We start from the raw sequence: 20,815 nt of genomic DNA, 5'->3' as shown, positions 1-20,815 counted from the left end.
CTGGGACCGAGAGACTGAAAAACAGCTTCTATCTCAAGGCCATCAGACTATTAAATAGCCATCACTAGCCGGCTATCACCTGCTTACTCAACCCGGCACCTTTGAGGCTGCTGCCCTATCTGCATAGACATGGAATGACTGGTCACTTTTAATGGAACACTAGTCACTTTAATAATGTTTACATACTGTTTTACTCATTTCATATACTGTACTCTACTGTATTTTAGTCAATGTCAGTCAGACATTGCGCATCCTAATATTTATATACTTCTTAATTCCATTCTTTTACATTTAGATTAGTGTGTATTCTTGTGAATTGTTTGATACTACTGCACTGTTGAAGCTAGGAACACAAGAATTTCGCTACACCCGCAATATCATCTGCTAAATATGTGTATGTGACCAATAAAATTGGAATTGATCCCTAGCTTTTTGTTTTTTTTTGTATTCTAGGGAGTCTCGTGAGTAGACTGGACCCTGGTTTTATGGATACACAATCAATCGTTTTTCCTGTACAGTGAAATTTGTTTGTGCAACATAACAAAAATAAAGACTTTTCTTAAACATTACATCTGTAAATTAAGAATAATTATACAATCAGAATAATTTCTTATTTCTTAATTGTATATTTTTTGTCAGTAGGCTAATGTACCTAACCTTCATTTACTTAAGCTTACTTACTTAAGTTTCCGTTTCTCAATGTGCTACACCTTATTTAAAATATATATATAATTTAACTAGGCAAGTTAGTAAAGAACAAATTCTTAATTACAATGACGGCCTACCCCAGCTAAACCTGGATGACGCTGGGCCAATTGTGTACTGCCCTATGGGACTCCCAAACACGGCCAGATGTGATACAGTCTGGATTTGAACCAGGGACACCTCTGGCATGGAGATGCAGTGCCTTAGACAGCTGCGCCACTCAGGGAGCACTTATTAAATTCTTTATCTTATATGAAGTAGAAATGCTCGTAAACATTTCCCTGATTTGGTTATACTTTTTTAACCAAATGTTTATATTACGCACTATGCGAAGCTGCCAAAAATATTGATATCGTATCATACACATAGCGTTTTACCTCGGACTTGTATTTTGAAGGCAAAATCTGAAAACGGGAAGTCATGTGGATAGATGCTTCTACGGGTTTCTTTTGTGAAGCTAATGTTAGTGCAATCTGTGATCCTTGGGACGTCCCTACTCTAAACCCATATAACCTAACTATAACCATAACCTAACCCTACCATTTTAAATGTCAACTTCCCAAGGATTCCAGATTGCACCAACCGTGATGCTAATAATACATATGCTTTATATTCAAAGTTTGTAGTTACCACATCCGGGTCTTTTGCGTCCTTAGTTACCATTCGGAAAGAAAAACATCACCACCCTTGCCTACACAGCTATCAGGTATCTAGGCTATATTTATAATTTAACGAAAAATACAATAGAACATTTGATTTATTTACCAATATACTTATTGCAAAATGCTCTATTCTAATATTGGGTTACGTTAACGTTACCAGAGCACCCATGGATATTACGAGAGGCAGTTTAGATGATATCTCCCGCCCGGCATCCAACGAGCGTTCTCGCCCGGGTAGCCGTGTATCAACTGTGTCACTGCCTGACGTCGGAAGAGTTTTTCATCCCAGCCCGACGTCCCTGGTGGTCCTGAGCGATGATGCCCCCAACAATAAGCAGGTAATGTGCTTGCATGCACACTTTGTGCGTGTAGAACAAGATGACCTGACATATGCTCCTCAAGAAGTAAAGGGTCAAGTCAAGAAAACACATTTGGAATAATGTGCCAAGAAGGGGACACAGTTTGAACCTGATAGTATCTGGTTAATGTTTCACAATTTCCTTTGGGTGGTGGGCCATTCTTGATACACACAGGAAACTGTTGTGGTGAAAAACCCAGCATCATTGCAGTTCTTGACACAAACCTACTACCATACCCAGTTCAAAGGCACTTAACATTTTTGTCTTGCCCATTCACCCTCTGAATGACACACATACACAATTCATGTCTCAAAGGTTAAAGAACAATTTTCAAGCCACCTTCTCCCCTTCAGCTACACTGATTTTAAGTCGATGTAACAAGTGACATCAATAAGGCATCACACTGTAGCTTTCACCTGGATTCACCTGGTCAGCCTATGTCATGGAAATAGCAGGCATTCTTAATGTTTTGTATACTCATTGTATAAAAGCACCACCATATTTGGTTCTGTTAGCTAACTGTCCAGGTTGGAGCTTTGTACCTGAAGGTCCCATGTAGAGGCTGTGTTGTGTGGTTGCTGTGCATGTTTGTTCAAGAACCATTTGAGGACCTTAGAATAATTTGGTGTGGTGGAGTTTCTTACACTTTTGTACTGTGTTTGGAGGCTTTGATGATGGCTTTTGGGTCTGGGTAGACAAAATATCCACAGGAAAGTATTATTAAACCGACTTCAACACACAAGTCTCACTGTGTGGTGAATATTTGTTTGCTCGAGACCTAAGACGCATGCATGTAATTCATGCATATTAACTGAAGTCTTGCAGCTGTTTTACATGGTTTTGCGCATGTGACAAAAATTTAAACAGCAGTACTTTAAATAATACTTTCCTATGGATATTTTGGCAAAAATGTTGACCCACTGAAGGACCAATCGCACACAGACAACCGATAAAGTAAGTTCAAATGTATTGGGGGGGTACTGTCACGCCCTGACCTGAGTTTGCTTTGTTTTCTTTATTATTTTGGTTAGGTCAGGGTGTGACAAGGGTGATATATGTGTTTTTGTATTGTCTATGGGTTTTTGTAAGTCTATGGGTTTTCACTAGTCTAGGTATTTATATGTCTATGGTTGCCTAGATTGGTTCCCAATTAGAGGCAGCTGTTTATCGTTGTCTCTGATTGGGAACCATATTTAGGCAGCCATATTCCTTGGGTTATTTCGTGAGTTTTTGTCTATGTGTTAGTTGCCTGTGTCTGCACTTATCATATATAGCTTCATGTTTGTTTAACCCTCTAACCCTAACCCTCACCCTCTAACTCTAACCCTCTAACCCTCTAACCCTAACTCTCTAACCCTAACCTAACCCTTTGTTCTTCGTCTTATTAAAGAAGGTCTATTCATCTCACGCTGCGCCTTGCTCTCCTCCATACATCGAACGTGACACTTTCCAAGTTTTTGCAGTGCTCTGTTTCAGACTGTATACCAATAATTGGTATCACGGTCTGATTTATTATATTTTAGTCAATGCTCTTATCCAGAGCAACTTACAGGAGCAATTAGGGTTATAAGTGCCTTGCTCAAGGGCACAATCCCTGCTCAGGGATTCGTTTCAGCGACCTTTCAGTTACTGGCCCAATGGTCTTAACTGCTAGGCTACCTGCTGCTCTTATTATTAGGCAAGGGTTGAGCAGTGTAGCCTATTTTCAACCAGTAGAAAATGAATGGTGGCAGAAGGCGGTTAACTAACTCTATGTAAACTTTGATAACTTTCTGAACTATACAGAAATAGTAAGAGCATCTTGGTGTGTTCTCTTAACTTGTCTTTTTGTCTTTGACTGTTACCCAGTCCTTACAAGGCAAGTCAACCCTAACCTTTATCCTAAACGTTGCTTTAAATATACTACCATTCAAAAGTTGAGAGAATGCCAAGAGTATGCAAAGCTGTCATCAAGGCAAAGGGTGGCTACTTTGAAGAAACTCAAATATTACATATTTTGATTTGTTTAACACTTTTTGCTTACTACATGGTTCCATATGTGTTATTTCATAGTTTTGATGCCTTCACCATTATTCTACAATGTAGAAATATAGTAAAAATAAAGAAAAACCCTTGAATGAGTAGGTGTGTCCAAACTTTTGACTGGTACTGTATATATATCTACCTCTAGTAAGGTTTCTTATTGTAACATATTGCTGGTTATTTCTTGATCCGTGCCTGTTTGGCAACACTTTTCCCACCTCCGAAGGTACAGTATATCCATAATCGGTAGACTTTTCTGATTTGAAAAGTCGTCATTTGCATCACCAAGGTGTGCCCAAGAAAGATTGAAATAATATTGAGTAGTTATTTATGATGCAAGGTGATTTGTTGATTAGTCAGTTTCGACTCGCCTTTAAAGCCGGCTGCAATGTTGAAAGTGCAAAAGCGAAATTCATGGGAAACTATGCCTCCGCTTCTTGTCTGGAAAGCCCTTAAGACGGAATGTTAATGTTAAAATAACTATACTGTTTTTAACTGTAAACATGACTGCCTCTTGACTTTCCCCATCAATGGGCCTAGAACCTGTGGGTTGAATAGATGTTACAATTACTTTCCTAGGATCACAGCAACTCACATGAAAACCTCAGGTCTCCAGATGAAAGTCTTCCTGAGAAAGGTAGGCATAAGTACATATCACAATGACATTTTAGGACGTAGAATACTGAAAAGAAAATGGATGAACATATTTGTATGCATGCATTTCTTTGAATGGATTTCCAGATCACTCCATTGGAGATGTATCTGATGAGGAGAACGAAGATCCAGAACTCCAGAAGGCCATCAAGAAAATGAAAATACTTGACAAAATCTTGGCTTCAAGGATCTCAAATGAAAAAGAGGTCAAGAGAAAAGGAAAGGAGCTCCATCAGAAACTATGGCAGGAACTATTGGTAAGCACAGGGATACGCAGAATACACACATTAAATGACATTTTAAGAATGTCTATATGTTAAAGGATGTTTCCTACCTATTTCTGTGCAGCAGATAAAGCCCAACAGATCTTCAGAATGGGCAGATGAAGCAGAAAATACAAGGATGTTTTTGTCCCTGGCTCCTTCCAGTAGTAAGTGAAATATTAAACAGTAATTCCAGAACGCAGATCAGTGTGGATACTGTTTACAATGCACATTAACTGGAGCTTTGAGGACAATGTACTCATGCCAAATTACTATTCCAAGATATACAGTATAAATCACGTTTTGTTTTGTTTATCACCATTTTTGATCAGCTTTTTTTTGTATGGGATATGTCACAGCAAATTGATAACATTATTTAGATTCAGTTTCAGAATTTGAATATGGTCATTTACTATTAATATACAGGCTTAGTGTAATAATCCATTTTCATTTTCCATAGCTCATGGATCCAGTGAAGAATTGGACTTTGCTCCTGTGTTTGGGACTCAAGTGCCTGACAAAGAGTATGAAAGACACAACAGACAAGTGGAGGAAAGTGAGTTTGTTTAAATATGCTGGAACACAATTATACATTTTACATCATAAAGTTGCTCATATATCTGTATGTAGGCCAATGTACTCTGTAACTAGTCCTGTAACTCATGCTGCCAAACATACCCTCGTAAAACTGACCATCCTACCGATCCTCGACTTCGGTGATGTCATCTATAAAATAGCCTCCAACACTCTACTACTGGTTGAATATAGCTACTCTACTCTGCTAGGTAAAGCCCCGCCTTATCTCAGCTCACTGGTCACCATAGCAGCACCCACTCGTAGCAAGTGCTCCAGCAGGTATATCTCACTGGTCACCCCCAAAGCCAATTCCTCCTTTGGTCGTCTTTCCTTCCTGTTCTCTGCTGCCAATGACTGGAACGAACTGCAAAAATCTTTGAAGCTGGAGACTCATATCTCCCTCACTAGCTTTAAGCACCAGCTGTCAGAGCTGCTCACAGATCACTGCACCTGTACATAGCCCATCTATCTACCTACCTCATCCCCATACAGTATTTATTTATTTATCTTGCTCCTTTTTGCACCCCAGTATCTCAACTTGCACATTCATCTTCTGCACATCTAAAATTCCAGTGTTTAATTGCTATATTGTAATTACTTCGCCACCATGGCCTATTTATTGCTTTAACTCCCTTATCTTACCTCATTTCCACTCACTGTATATAGACTTTTTGTTTTATTTTGTTCTACTGAATTAATGACTATGTTTTGTTTATTCCATGTGTAACTCTGTTGTTGTATGTGTTGAAATGCTATGCTTTATCTTGGCTAGGTCGCCGTTGCAAATGAGAACTTGTTCTCAATTAGTCTATCTGGTTAAATAAAGGTGAAATAAAAAAATAAAAAAATAAAAAAGTAACAACGTTAGGACTATATTGCAATGTAGTTTTATTATTTTACGCTAGATGGCAGTATAACCCTAGGAAACAATGCAACTATTTTGTGGTTTCACTGTGTATTCAGTTTTCTTGATGCTTTCATTCCTGAAAACACTGCATAGGCTACATCTTTCCCTCCAAACTATCCATGAACAACTTTTCCCATCTTGAATTTGCTGTTTGCTGGATGACATGTCACTCAGTCATAGTTTGAGAGCCATGAACATTGTGGAAATGGGCCCTTTTCAATTGCATGTATTTCAGTGGTCCAGAAACTGTAATTGATACATGGTCATTTGGAATACTTCCTTAGATTGTTGACAATGTCTCTCCAAAGCGTCTCAGGATGATATCAGACAGAGCCTTCAAATGGTTCTTAAACTCCTAAGTTTACACGTTTACCTGCTGGAATCCAAAAATGCATGAACAGCTCCCAGCAGTGGAGGATCCTCAGAGGAGGAAGGGGAGGACCATCCTCAGTAAATTTAATAAAAATAGAAATAGTGAAACATTTTTTAAAAAGTTATCCATTTTAGATAAAACTATATTAAATACAGTGCATTCGCAAAGTATTCACCCCTTGACTTTTTCCACATTTTGTTACGTTACAGCCTTATTCTAAAATTGATAAATAGTTTATTTATCCTCGTAAACCTACACAAAATACCCCATAATGACAAAGCAAAAACAGGTTTTTAGAAATGTTTTCAAATGTATTAATAATAAACAAATATCACATTTACATAAGTATTCAGACCCTTTACTCACTACTTTGTTGAAGCACCTTTGGCAGCGATTACAGCCTCAAGTCTTCTTGGGTATAAAGCTATAAGCTTGGCACACCTGTATTTGGGGATTTTCTCCCATTCTTCTCTGCAGATCCTCTCAAGCTTTGTCAGGTTGGATGGGAAGCGTCACTGCACAGCTATTTTCAGGTCTCTCCAGAGATGCTCGATTGGGTTCAAGGGCTCTGGCAGGGCCACTCAAAGGACATTCAGAGACTTGTCCCGAAGCCACTCCTGCGTTGTCTTGGCTGTGCGCTTAGTGTCGTTGTCCTGTTGGAAGGTGAACCTTTGTCCCAGTCTGAGGTCCTGAGCACTCTGGAGCAGGTTTTCAACAAGGATCTCTCTGTACTTTATTCTGTTCATCTTTCCCTCAATCCTGACTAGTCTCCCAGTCCCTGCCGCTGAAAGACATCCCCACAGCATGATGCTGCCACCACCATGCTTCACCGTAGGTATGGTGCCAGATTTCCTCCAGATGTGACGCTTGGCATCCAGGCCAAAGAGTTCAATCTTGGTTTCATCAGACCAGAGAATCTTGTTTTTCATGGTCAGAGTCCTTTAGGGGCCTTTTGGCAAACTCCAAGTGGGCTGTCATGTGCCTTTTACTGAGGCGTGGCTTCTGTCTGGCCACTCTACCATAAAGGCCTGATAGTTGTCCTTCTGGAAGGTTCTCCCATCTCTACAGAGGAACTCTGGAGCTCTGTCAGAGTGACCATCGGGTTCTTGCTCACTTCCCTGACCAAGGCCCTTCTCCCCTGATTTCTCAGTTTGGCCAGGCAGCCTGCTCTAGGAAGATTTTTGGTGGTTTCAAACCTCTTCCATTAAATAATGATGGAGGCCACTGTGTTCTTGGGGACCTTCAATGCTGCAGAAATGTTTTGGTACCCTTACCCACATCTGTGCCTCGACACAATCAGGTCTCGGAGCTCTATGAACAATTCCTTCGACCTCATGGCTTGGTTTTTGCTCTAACATGCACTGTCAACTGTGGGACCTTATATATATATATATATATATATATATATATATATATATACACAGGTGTGTCCCTTTCCAAATCCTGTCCAATCAATTGAATTTTCCCCAGGTGGACTCCAATCAAGTTGTAGAAACATCTCAAGGATGATCAATTGAAACAGGATGCATCTGAGCTCAATTTTCGAGTCTTGGCTTGGATTGTTTTTTTCGCCTGGCCATATACAGCTGATGTGTATTGAAGTCTGCCAGCGAAGGGAAAAGGTGAGAGGAGGAGAGCTCATAGATGCGAGAAGGAATACAACCTGGCTCCTATGAAAGTGAACTGTGTTTACGTGTGGTCAGGGGTCTATTCATTCCGCCGATTCTGTTAAAAAAACGTTTCTAAAATAGAAGCAAATGGAACGAAACGGGGATAAACATACTTGAATTTGTCCACCCTAGATCAGCTAGATGCAGGCAAAATGTTCTCTCGACCTGTGTGCATCTACATTGTAAACATTCATTCATAGGCTAGGTTGTAGCAACCTCATGATGGGTATATGGAACATTTGAGTATCATTCATGTAGTAGCCTATCAATGTTACATTGAACTGGGTGAATGGAATATGAATGACAGTCATCCAATATGCTGTAATAGAAATAAGGCCATGCTCATGAAAAAAAAAAAAAACATCCTCCTGTACCAACCGCCACTCCTGTACCAACCGCCACTGACTCCCACACAGGTGAAAAGGATCTCAACACCACAGCAGCAGACTTGGCTGAAGTGTGTCACGAAGAGAGGGCAGACGAGTCAGAAGGCAGCCAGAGTGGGGTTCCCAGGGGCAAAAATAAACAAGACTTTGTGAAGAAAAATATTGAGGTATGTCAAAGTTCATGTTGGGCAAAGTGCATGACTTTGGAGTCTCACATTACTCATGTTATGTTTTTTCAATGGGAAATTAATATAGTTCTTCAACTCAAAGACTCAGGGGCCTGATTTGAAAGTAACTACAATCTGATCTGATGAATGATTGTTGTCACTACTTTGTCAAACATGACAGTTGGCGAGTGGTGCTGGAGGCCCAGTGCAGATGACACAGGAGGAGAAGTATCGTCTCGAGGAGCTCCTCAGAGACATGGAGGAAGGGGACAATGCTGGGAAGGCAGGCTGTGAGGTAGGCCAAAATACAGTCCTGATGGTGAGCATGTGGTGTAGGAGGACTCATGTTTTCAAGTGTCTAAATGTGGCAAACAGAGTTCATCTAGACTGCACCATTTGTCTCTCTCGCACAGCACTTGGTCTACACACAAACATTTCACTTAATATGTTTAGGGTAGTAGTAGCCAGTAATCACTCGTTATCATGTATTGAGCAACGTCTTTCAAGCACTGTGTTACTCACACAGCTGTTATGGTTGTTGATATGGCCATTACTCATGAGTACACAGAGAAACTGTTTAAATGATCTACCGTTTTGAAGTAATTTGCTAATCAAATCGAAGTGGCCTAATTAAACTGGCCTAAACGCTGACCTACTTTACAATTACAGCATACAGTGCCTTGCGAAAGTATTCGGCCCCCTTGAACTTTGCGTCCTTTTGCCACATTTCAGGCTTCAAAAGAACTGAAAACTGCTGTTCACAAATGCTCTCCATCCAACCTCACTGAGCTCGAGCTGTTTTGCAAGGAGGAATAGGAAAAATTTCAGTCTCTCGATGTGCAAAACTGATAGAGACATACCCCAAGCGACTTACAGCTGTAATCGCAGCAAAAGGTGGCGCTACAAAGTATTAACTTAAGGGGGCTGAATAATTTTGCACGCCCAATTTTTCAGTTTTTGATTTGTTAAAAAAGTTTGAAATATCCAATAAATGTCGTTCCACTTCATGATTGTGTCCCACTTGTTGTTGATTTTTCACAAAAAAATACAGTTTTATATCTTTATGTTTGAAGCCTGAAATGTGGCAAAAGGTTGCAAAGTTCAAGGGGGCCGAATACTTTCGCAAGGCACTGTATGTTGTAATATTCACTACTGTTCAAACGTTTGGGGTCACTTAGAAATGTCCTTGTTTTTGAAAGAAAAGCACAAAAAAAATGTCCATTAAAATAACGAAATATTTATCAGAAATATAGTGTAGACATTGTTAATGTTGTAAATGACTATTGCAGCTGGAATATTTTATGGAATATCTACATAGGTGTACAGAGGCCCATTATCAGCAACCATCACTCCTGTGTTCCAATGGCATGTTGTGTTCGCTAATCCAAGTTGATCACTGGCAGCTTCATGAAATAGTACCCGCAAAACATCTCTCAACATCAACAGTTAAGAGGCGTCTCCTGGATTCTGACCTTCTAGGCAGAGTTGCAAAGAAAAAGCAATATCTCAGACTAGCCAATAAAAAGAAAAGATTAAGATGGGCAAAAGAACACAGACACTGGACAGAGGAACTCTGCCTAGAAGGCCAGCATCCCGGAGTCGCCTCTTCACTGTTGACGTTGAGACTGTTGTTTTGCGGGTACTATGTTTAGCTGGGTAGCTGCCAGTTGAGGACTTGTGAGGCTTCTGTTTCTCAAACTAGACACTCAAATGTACTTGTCATCTTGCTCAGTTGTGCACCGGGGCCTCCCACTCCTTTTTCTATTCTGGTTAGGGCCAGTTTGCGCTGTTCTGTGCATGGAGTAGTACACAGCATTGTACGAGATCTTCAGTTTCTTGGCAATTTCTCGCATGGATTAGCCTTCATGGAATAGACTGACGAGTTTCAGAAGAAAGTCCTTTGTTTCTGGCCATTTTGAGCCTGTAATCGAACCCACAAATGCTGATGCTCCAGATACTCAACTAGTCTAAAGAAGGCCAGTTTTATTGCTTCTTTAATCAGAACAACAGTTTTCAGCTGTGCTAACATAATTGCAAAATCGTTTTCTAATGATCAATTACTTTAAAAGTGATAAACTGGGATTAGCTAACACAACGTGCCATTGTAACACAGGAGTGATGGTTGCTGATAATGGGCCTCTGTACACCTATGTAGATATTCCATAAAAAATCTGCCGTTTCCAGCTACAATATTCATTTACAACATTAACAATGTCTACACTGTATTTCTGATCAATTTGATGTTATTTTAATGGGCACTTAAAACCTTTGAACGGTAGTGTAGTTTAGATTTGGGCAAATCCACGGTAACAGAGTGATGCTGAGACTCAGAATTTTCACTTTAAAATGTATGTCAAACTAAGCACAATGGTTGCAAAGTTAAACAAGCCAAAGGTGAAATATCTGAGTCTCTGCCTGACTCTGTTACTGTTGAATTGCCCATATGCACGTTTTGAAACAATGACTACTTGGCAGCAACGGTAGCTGATTTTGACTCCCCATAGTCATTATTTACCAGATGTCATGTGCCATGCAAAGGTCACAGGGATTGCCACATCTTCTGAATATTAGACAGCAATCTTATTTAGGATTATGGTTTATTGGTATGTGCAGAAAATCTGTACTTATGCAGTGCCAGGTGCATTTGAATAGCCACCTGTATTCCTATGTTTAATATAATTTGTGAGAGTGTTTGCCACCTGGAGCAGACAGTTTTCTGTTCTGCAGCCACCCACTGACCCACACCCTGTAAACTTCAAATGGTTGATTTTTAGGTGCAATTTTCCCCTAATGGCTTAGCTGGCAGCTGTGGCTGCGAAGCCTGAATTTTGAGGTCAGTTATGATGAACCTTGCCCGTCTGATGAGAGGACCTAGACTAGCACTTCTCTCACATACGGTACCATTTAGTCTGACCCGGACTGCCATGCATCTCTGGAACATCTTGCCAACGTTTTGAAGTCTGGCTGCTGTATTTATGATGGTTTCCTTTACTTTTTTAGAACAATACTGCTGTAATTACGTGGCGGATATCAAACCGAGAGGAGCATACATATAGATGCTGGGGTCTTTTATTGGTTAGAATTAGACTTCCTGTTATTGCGTGGCGTGCTGTTATGAATGGCTGTTGAATAGGGAGCACGTATTTCATGTTGATAGTCAGGAATCCACAGTGACCATGCGGGCAAGTGCACCCAGATAGGGAACTTGGCAGGGCCAAGTAGGACTCATAATCAGTTACAGGCCATAGCGCTGCGCCTGTGTCTCTCCTCCTGAAACACTTTCATGATGGCCTTGCCTCCATTACTAGTACGATCCTCAACTGCATATTGTACTAGAAACCTGGGGTGATAAACATGGCATCACACTGAGTGCTCTTTGAAAGGCTGCCTTTCCATAAACACAGGAATACTTCTCTCTTTCGAAAGTGAATCGCTTAGGTCTACCTCAGGTCCCACTGTGTTTTCAGTGTAGGACAGGATACAATGTTCCTCAGATTTGGCTGTAGTTTTTCCTTAAATTAATCTTACAGATCATAGGTACAGTAATACAGTATATAGGCCTTTTGATACAGGGTGTTGAAGAACAACTCTGTGCGTCATTCTCTATGCCTCAACAATATAAATAAATGAATAATGTGTCCAGGACCCTGGATAGCCCTGTTTTATCATGTCTCCTCCTAGATCAATCCTGTTGTGCTGCACATCCAGTAGCTGACTGATTAGTCTGTTAATGTGTCAATTTGTGCTCCTAGAAATTAGACGGTCCTCTTTTTACATTCACATTCTATCATTCTACTGTATTCACATTCGATTGGTCGACTATATTACTGCATCTTTTTATCACAAAGTAATCTCCCACAAAAAACAACTGTAACTGGGCATATAACTAATGGGTTATAATGTTATTCAGATGGGTCATTTTGAAGTCTTTGGTTTGTGCTAGTTGATAGTGGAAGCTTTATGGCTCTGTTTGTTGATAAAATTTTCTCCTGTTCACTCATCTTCATGCACTGAGATCATAGCGTAAAAGGGTTTGGCTCTCTCTGTGGAGCCGCTACTGAGATCTCTGAGCTTAGCAGTAGAGCTGCTGGACATGTCTTAGCTCATTACTGGGCCCAAAATGAGCTCACCATCCACCTGCTGTTTCATATGATATAATGTAAGCCTTACGAGACAGTCACTCATTGTGAGGCAGAGGCAATTGTTAAATATTTGGCATTTTGTAGAGTTCTTGGCAAGACCCATGGAGCAGTGACCAGTAGTCTGTCTTCTCTCCAAAAGCGAATTCCGGGTGCAAGAAAGAGTTGTATTTAGAGTACCTTTCGTAAAGAGTGTGTAATTTGTGACAGTAGTTTGGATGGGAGGTCAAATAGTCCAATTTTATATTTGAATAATAACCGGAGGGTAGATTTAACTTGGACATGGCTTCGGTTCAGTTTTGAAGATATAGGGTTTGCCAAGTATTTCTGACAGAATTCTCAGTTGGGAGTCTGTTTTTTGGGCTCAACCTTTTTTCTTTTTCTTTTATTTGGGGGACATTTTTGTGCCCTTGCTACTTGGAGGGAGGGACCGCTTGTCATATACTACAGCCTATATGTTGTCTTCTTCCTAGGGAGACAAGTGGGCCGCTCCAGTGCAAGCGGGTGAGGGTTACACCCCCGAACCAACAGAACGAGACCAGCTAATTCACATTGACTCCAGACTGCAGCTTCTCCTTCCTGTTGAAGACTTCCTGTCTGTGCGAAGCCCCTACCCTGACCACAGTCTGCCCCAGGCCCAGGTATGTACTGTACAGCCCAAATGTCTACTGCCTAATAGGTCTGGGTTCACAAAGGTGCCATTAACTACTCAAAACACCATCTCTACTTGCAAAGAGCCAAGGTCATTAAGACTCATAACATGGTCAACACAGTGGGACATCAACTACAGACTCTTGTAAAAGCTCTGTTCATTGAACCTCAGGCAGACCCAGTTTCATAAAATGGGAAAATGTGTAATTTTGTGTTGTTAGTTTGCACCCTAACTTTAGTACTCTCATGTTGAGTCATATTTCCCCAACACCCATGCTAAATATAACATAGTTTACCCCTTGTAAATTGTAAAAAAAAACAACAACAAAAAAACAACAACATCAGCAAATTGTAGGCTACTTTTAAGTTACTGCTAGACTGAGCTTAAGAATTGCCCAATAAATATTCATTCACTTTTCATATGTTGCATGCGCAAATCTATCTGGGTTTGAGGCAAAGGATGATGGGAACGATTTCCCTTCATAGAACTACCACAATGGAAGAGGAACATTGTGTCCATTGATTCACATGAGGATTCCAACATCTCCTTGTGTGCTGTTTGAACGTATTGTTCTGGAGTGGCATGGTCATTTATCTGCTCATTAAAGAAACCTATGTGCTACTTGAAAGTCAACTCTCAACTGTTTACCATTTCATCACTGAATATATCATTTATCTTAGATTTGAATTTCAATGGCAGAATAATAAGGTGAATTCATTCAGCTTCTACATTAGGAAAGCAGAATATGTACCTTTTCTTCAGGTTAGGTAGATGAGACTGAGCTTGTTGAGGAGCCTAGATAAGACTTGGTAAGGCATGACTCCTGTGGCTCCCCTCGTTTACTGGGTCTTTGCAGAAGAGGAATCAACACAATAAAAGACAACAATAGTCATAATCAGTATTGATACCTCTTCGGTAAAGACCATTTTTGAGGACATTTAAGTTCATTGTATTGGCACCAGATTATCTTTTGTCCTCACTTTAGTGACTTCTCCCAGACATGAGCTCACTCAGAATTATCTCAGAACCTTATTGCTAAATTCACTAGGCCAGATGGCATCCTCATCAGTGTCTTCTGTTGAGGCCGTGTTCCTGGGGAAGATGTTTTTGAAGTCATAAAATGTTTTAGGATAAGAATTTTGAGCATCTAGGGTATCATTTAATTCTGTCACTGATTGGATCACAACTTGGAAAAAGAATGGCCATGGAATCCCAGCTTTTCAATGTCAAGTTCACGTTGTATTTCGTAATGTCCTGAGTATTTATTGTGCTGGAGAGGAGTAGATGAATCTCTGCCTGTCCGATTTGACTTTTTCTCATGCTCCCACCAGAGGCCTAGATCTTTTCAAACATTCAAAGAATATTAGTTACAGAATGTGACACTGAAGGGACCATGCAAAGTTTGATTTCGAAAGGTAAAAATAATATATCCAGTGTGATGTTGCAAGCGGCTGTGCCCATAAAATAGTTTTTAGCAGTTTGATTGCCATATCTGAGGGGGCAGGGACTTGATGCTATGGTCACAGTTATCACGCATTAAAGCTGGACTACAGTGTTGTCACGCCCTGGTCTTAGTATTTTGTGTTTTCTTTATTATTTTGGTCAGGCCAGGGTGTGACACGGGTGATTTATGTGTCTTGTCTTGTCTAGGGGTGTATTAGATTTATGGGGTTGTGTTTAATAGAGTTGTCTAGGAAAGTCTATGGTTGCCTAGAGTGGTTCTCAATCAGAGGCAGGTGTTTATCGTTGTCTCTGATTGGGAACCAAATTTAGGCAGCCATATTCTTTAGGTCTCTTGTGGGTGATTGTTTCCTGTCTTTGTGTTGGTTGTTTTGTAAATTGTTCATTTTTTCATCTTTCATTAAAGATGTATAAAGATAACCACGCTGCATTTTGGTCCTCCTCTCTTTCCAGAAGAAAACCGTAACAAGTGTCAATAAATCAAGACCTTGTTCTGTCTGCATTTTTGTCCAATTTTTGCTATTGACATGTTCTGTTCAATGTTCTCTACCTATATAGTACTCTGAATACCCCAATTAATGTTGTTAAGTTCAAAAGAATACAAGATAAAAATTGTTGACACCATTCAAACTAATGAGGGTTTGGAACTTTAAAGCCAATTATCTGAGAATCATCTTTTGGCAGATAGAATGTTATAGTCCCAAGCTCTCTAAATCACTATATACACCAGCCCTTCATTCTGCCTCAGTGGCGGTAAATCCAAGGGTGGTCGTAAAATTATATGCTTTTGTTTTGTGGTTGCCTTTCTTCTCGGCAGTAGCTTGCACGAGTCTGACTCATAATTGAAACCGTTTGGATGCACTGTAGTAACCTGCTTACGTGCCGTACACACACCGCCAAGTTATCGGAAAAAGTGATTTATTGGAAAGGTCTTCCTTGCTCACACTATACAAAATGAAACAGAGTGTGTCTTTTTGAAAAACACATGTTAACCTTCAACTAACAGATTGCTGTTGGAACAATCTCATTTCAGATCGATGATCTTCTACATTTGACATGGAAGAGGCAACTGTTTAAGAGTTAACACCCCATCATGCCCAGAGCTTAATGACAGGGCTGCTCAACATAGAGAAGTGCCAGCCCCACACATGGCACAACCTTATCCCTTTTATTTAGAGGCATCCTGATACAGTTGCAGCATACTACATGCAGATGGAATAGTGTCTCCTTAATCGTATTCTTAATCTCATCATACCGCAGTGATATTTTTTACTATTTTGGAGTCCGGTGTCCTCAGACCAAGGCAGAAAATACATTTGAAATGCCTTTTTTTGTTACTGAGACCTTCTACCGCTCACGCATATCTTAGTTAGGGTGTGGTCTTGTCTACATCCTGGTTTGTAGTCAGACATGCAGCCTTTGGTTTAGTGGTGGACCTAGCCCAAGTTGAGTTACTTGACGCTGACGTTTGATTTTGAAGTTCTCTTTTATACATACCTCCACTCTAATGTAAAACACTGGCATGCAGGTCTTGGTGGATATTGTACTGATTTAAATGAAAGATGCATGGATTCCTGAAAACCCATGTTGTTAAATGGCTCATGAACCAGATTCTAAGAAGCATCCGTCAAATGGCCCTTTCACGGCAGGGGTGTTTCCTGTCTCAGGTGGAAGGCTTACATAAGTGAGGCCCTGGACTCGTTCCCCTTCCATGTTTTGATTTTTATTCTAGGAAGTGGCCATGTTTCATATCAATCTCATACCTGTGTAAACATGTATAAACATATAGTTAACCTCACCTTGTTGCAAATAGGATGTGGTACTAAGAAGTTGTGGACATGGCTGCCTATCATTACTGTATATGCACCAGCCCCTTACAGTGTGTTTGTGTGGGAATGTGTGTACCACCCACATGTTAAATCTAGAGGTGGGGACTCAGTTATGAGCATCAGCTGTTGAGTGGTGCAGCTTTTACATATCTGTATAACACATGCTATTCCTGCAAGAGGGGGCTGGTAGAGAATGTAGTGGTCAAAAGGGGTGGTCACCATGGCAGCAGATGCAGTGGGATTTGACTATGGAACAATTTCCTTAGTGACTGTTGCGATTGCACCTGATCTTTCTCCCAAGAATATCAAGGCCTTGTTAACGTTTGCCTCGTAACTCCAGCATTTCTATTGTTGTGTGCTGGCAGGTTATTTCTGCTATAAGTCTATGAGGTCACTTTGTGGGTTTTGAAGAAACCTATGGTTTCACTGCACTGAATGGTGAGTCAGAGACCAACACAGAAAACGCCCTGCTGACCACCACATGAGCAGAGTGTTGACTAGGCCTATACTTTGCAAACTCAGCTTATTTGATATCTTAAAACTCCTTAGCAGCTTTGGCAATGTGTACTAGCCCGTCTTGCCATGCCATCGCTACAGGACTAACAAATTGCACCGAGACTTTACAGATGGTGTCATCTCTCAAGCAATCACAAATATTCCCTAGTCCTAGAATGACCTAGAATGTTGTATGAGGAGGTGTTTTGTTCCACGTTTTGAGCACTTCTGTTTGTTTTTCTTTCCCAAGACCCACTGTGATATTGATATGACAAAATGGGGCCGGTGTAGATTTCAACAGAACAACATCAGTTCCTCTAATCCTTTGCCAATAGGAAGATGGGAGTAGAATTCTTTGCCTTAATATTAGAAGAAAATGTCCTCCTTGATATATTAAAAACACTGCCGAAGGCAACAATACAAAAGGTATGTTCTGTTTCTGGGCATCTGCTTTAGTTTTAAAGTCCAACTTGTAGTACATTGCACATTGTTAAACCAATCTGACACAGTTGAGCACCAAGCCATTTAGACTAGCACGACCAAGGCAAGAGATGACAAGGCGGCCAACCTACGGTCTGGTATCAACCTTTGAGGATAAAGTATAAAACAGGATGGTAAAAGAGAGCTTGGCCTTGGGAGCAGTGAGATGTCATCTGGTGGCACTTTAATGTTTCTTGCCTGGGTAAAGAGACTGTACTCCACACCCTTCCCTTCCCTAGCCTGTAATTCCCATGAAACAGGTTTATAGACTCTTTATAAACACGTTTCCCATTGGTGTTATCCACAGGAACACTGGTGTTTATTTATTTGGTTAACTTACTTTGTTTTCTTTTTTATTCCGATGTTAGACTCATGAGATTGATATAGGCCTGGGCCTATACTAGTGATACAATGATACATGGATTTAAGAAACAAAGGCACTGCAAGCTATTTAAAATATGCCTTCTAATAGCCTAAAGCAGGCAATCCTTTATGGGAATCAATTCCCTAGTAACTTGCCTTGCCTGATACAGTTGTAATGATATTATAGATATAGCCAGTCGTTCAGCAGTAGGACAGGAAATGAACACATTTTCCTGCAGTCACTACTTGTCTGAATGTATGGCCCTGGCCAGCTATATATTAACTACTGGCACTGCTCCCTGTTCAGCAATCTGTGTCCTTTAATAAACGTAATTGTATAATTAAGCAATGAGGCCCAACGGGGTGCGGTATATGGCCAATATACCACTGCTAAGGGCTGTTCTTAATCCCTGAATGCTGATTGGCTGACAAAACATTTATTTTTACTGCTATAATTACGTTGGTAACCAGTTTATAATAGCAATAAGGTACCTCAGGGATTGGTGGTATATGGCCAATATACCACGGCTAAGGGCTGTATCCATACACTCGTTGCGTCCTGTGTAAGAAGTAAGAACAGCCCTATTGGCAATATACCACAAACCCCCGAGGTGCCTTATAAGTTTCTCAACTAATTCATGTGCGTCATTCTTTGGCTAAAGTTATCTCTACTTCATATTGTTGAAGGGTCTAAAGGGGGGATGCCAGTGGTTAGTAGTCTACAATGTCTCCCTATGCTTTAGCTGAAGTGTTGGGTTGTGATGTGTTGAATAGCATAAACACAGAGGCAATAGATTACAACTGATGTTAGTATAGGTCCTCCTTTGCCGAGAAATTTTACCCATGCAAGACTTCAAAAAGATTACACACTATAATTTCCTCCAAGCTTTACATATGGTTCAATTGTATTGCATGCCTGTTGTGAGACATAAGACATAATATTTGTGCAATATTGTATTCCATGTTCTTTTTGGGTACTAGATAAGCCATGAGGTTTTGATCTACGGAACAATGATTGCTCCAGACCACCCTCAGTTCCCCAGGAAGGAACTATAAAGTCCAGATGACCCACGAGTACGTCTTCTAATACCTCAGGAATGTCCCGCAATCAGAATGTCATCTGCTGATGATCCACATGCTGTTGTAAAAGCTGAACTCTTGTGTGAGGGAAGGAAAAGGTCAACTTCGACACAAGCTAATATTGTAACTAGGACATTTGAAAGATGTAAATATATACTGAAAAAAAATATAAACGCAACATGTAAAGTGTTGGTTTCATGAGCTGAAATAGAAGATCCCAGAAATGTTCCATACGCACAAAAAGATAATTTGCAATGATAATCCATCCACCTGACAGGTATAGCATATCAAGAAGCTGATTAAACAGCATGATCATTACACAGGTGCACCTTGTGCTGGGCACAATAAAAGGCCACTCTAAAATGTGAAGTTTTGTCACACAACACAATACCACAGGTGTCTCAAATTTTTATGGAGCATGCAATTGTCATGCTCACTGCAGTAATGTCCACCAGAGCTTTTGCCAGAGAATATCATGTTCATTTCTCTACCATAAGCTGCCTCCAACGTCGTTTTAGAGAATTTGGCAGTATGTCCAACCGGTCTCACAACCGCAGACCACGTGTAACCACGCCAGCCCAGGACCTCCACATCCGGCTTCTTCACTTGCGGGATCATTTGAGGGTGTGCTGAGGAGTATTTATGTTTGTAATAAAGCCCTTTTGTGGGGAAAAACTCATTCTGATTGGCTTGTCCTGGCTCCCAAGTGGGTGGGCCCTTGCCCAGTCATGTGAAATCCATAGATTAGGGCCTAATGAATGCATATCAATTGACTGATTTCCTTATATGAACTGTAACTAGGTCAGATCTTTGAAATTGTTGCATGTTGCGTTTATATTCTTGTTCACTCAGTATATGATCCAACATTGTCTTCTTTAAAAAATAAAAAAAGATTAAGTGTATATGTTTTTCTTTGTCAATCAGGTCTCTAGTAAGTAGAGGGATACTGAGAGAGATCCGTGTGGGCTTCAGTGTATGTCTTTGTCGGTTGAGTAGTGTGGGGTTAAGGGGTTGTTGCTGTTGGATTGACCTCTATGTCCAGGCATCACTGTGCAGGTGGAGCTGCATTTCACACCTCTGTCTGCGAGGTGGGGAGAAGGATTAAGGGTCATGGCTGGGCAAAGCGTCAGTCTGACTGAGAGGACTTTAGCCAGTGCTTCCGCACGGCACGGCAGACCCCAGAGCTCTCGCAGCGCAGAGCTCTTGGCGAGGCATGTGGAAAGGCCTTGGCAGATAGCCAGAGTCCACGTGGCACAGCCCAAATATGAAGCTCCGCTGTAGCCCAGCCTGAGAGGGGAGCATGCTTTTCTAAGAAACAACCGCTCTGAATGAGTCAGACTAGTTCCTGTTTTCATTAGTACACATTCATCTTTCACTGCTTAAAATGAAGAGCCCTGTCAGAAGGTCACCTGCAAGACAACAAAATGTTGTTAATTTATTAGATATGCAAAACAGTGAATAACCTTTTTCAAGCTAGACAGGGTCGAGCATGGTTAGCACTAGGATGAGAGTTTAAGCCCCTGCAAGAGCATTAGCCCTATGTCAATGTGCATCATGTCTATTGTTTTTAGC

The 20,815-nt window shown here is 40.7% G+C and overlaps 1 protein-coding gene across 1 annotated transcript in view; it reads left to right on the top strand.

Moving 5' to 3' along the window:
• The first annotated feature begins 1,534 nt into the window (after nucleotides 1-1,534).
• Nucleotides 1,535-20,815, top strand: part of LOC139384066 (fibrous sheath-interacting protein 1-like) — a 44,129-nt gene continuing 24,848 nt past the window's right edge. The window contains exons 1-8 of the mRNA XM_071128703.1: nucleotides 1,535-1,705; nucleotides 4,328-4,385; nucleotides 4,490-4,659; nucleotides 4,751-4,832; nucleotides 5,126-5,221; nucleotides 8,608-8,744; nucleotides 8,926-9,039; nucleotides 13,357-13,524. Of these exons, the coding sequence (XP_070984804.1) occupies nucleotides 1,535-1,705; nucleotides 4,328-4,385; nucleotides 4,490-4,659; nucleotides 4,751-4,832; nucleotides 5,126-5,221; nucleotides 8,608-8,744; nucleotides 8,926-9,039; nucleotides 13,357-13,524 (996 nt within the window). The remainder of the gene's footprint in view (nucleotides 1,706-4,327; nucleotides 4,386-4,489; nucleotides 4,660-4,750; nucleotides 4,833-5,125; nucleotides 5,222-8,607; nucleotides 8,745-8,925; nucleotides 9,040-13,356; nucleotides 13,525-20,815) is intronic.

The sequence above is a fragment of the Oncorhynchus clarkii genome, chromosome 25, assembly GCF_045791955.1.
Source record: "Oncorhynchus clarkii lewisi isolate Uvic-CL-2024 chromosome 25, UVic_Ocla_1.0, whole genome shotgun sequence".
Lineage (NCBI taxonomy): Eukaryota > Metazoa > Chordata > Actinopteri > Salmoniformes > Salmonidae > Oncorhynchus > Oncorhynchus clarkii.
This window is presented reverse-complemented; position numbering and strand designations above follow the sequence as displayed.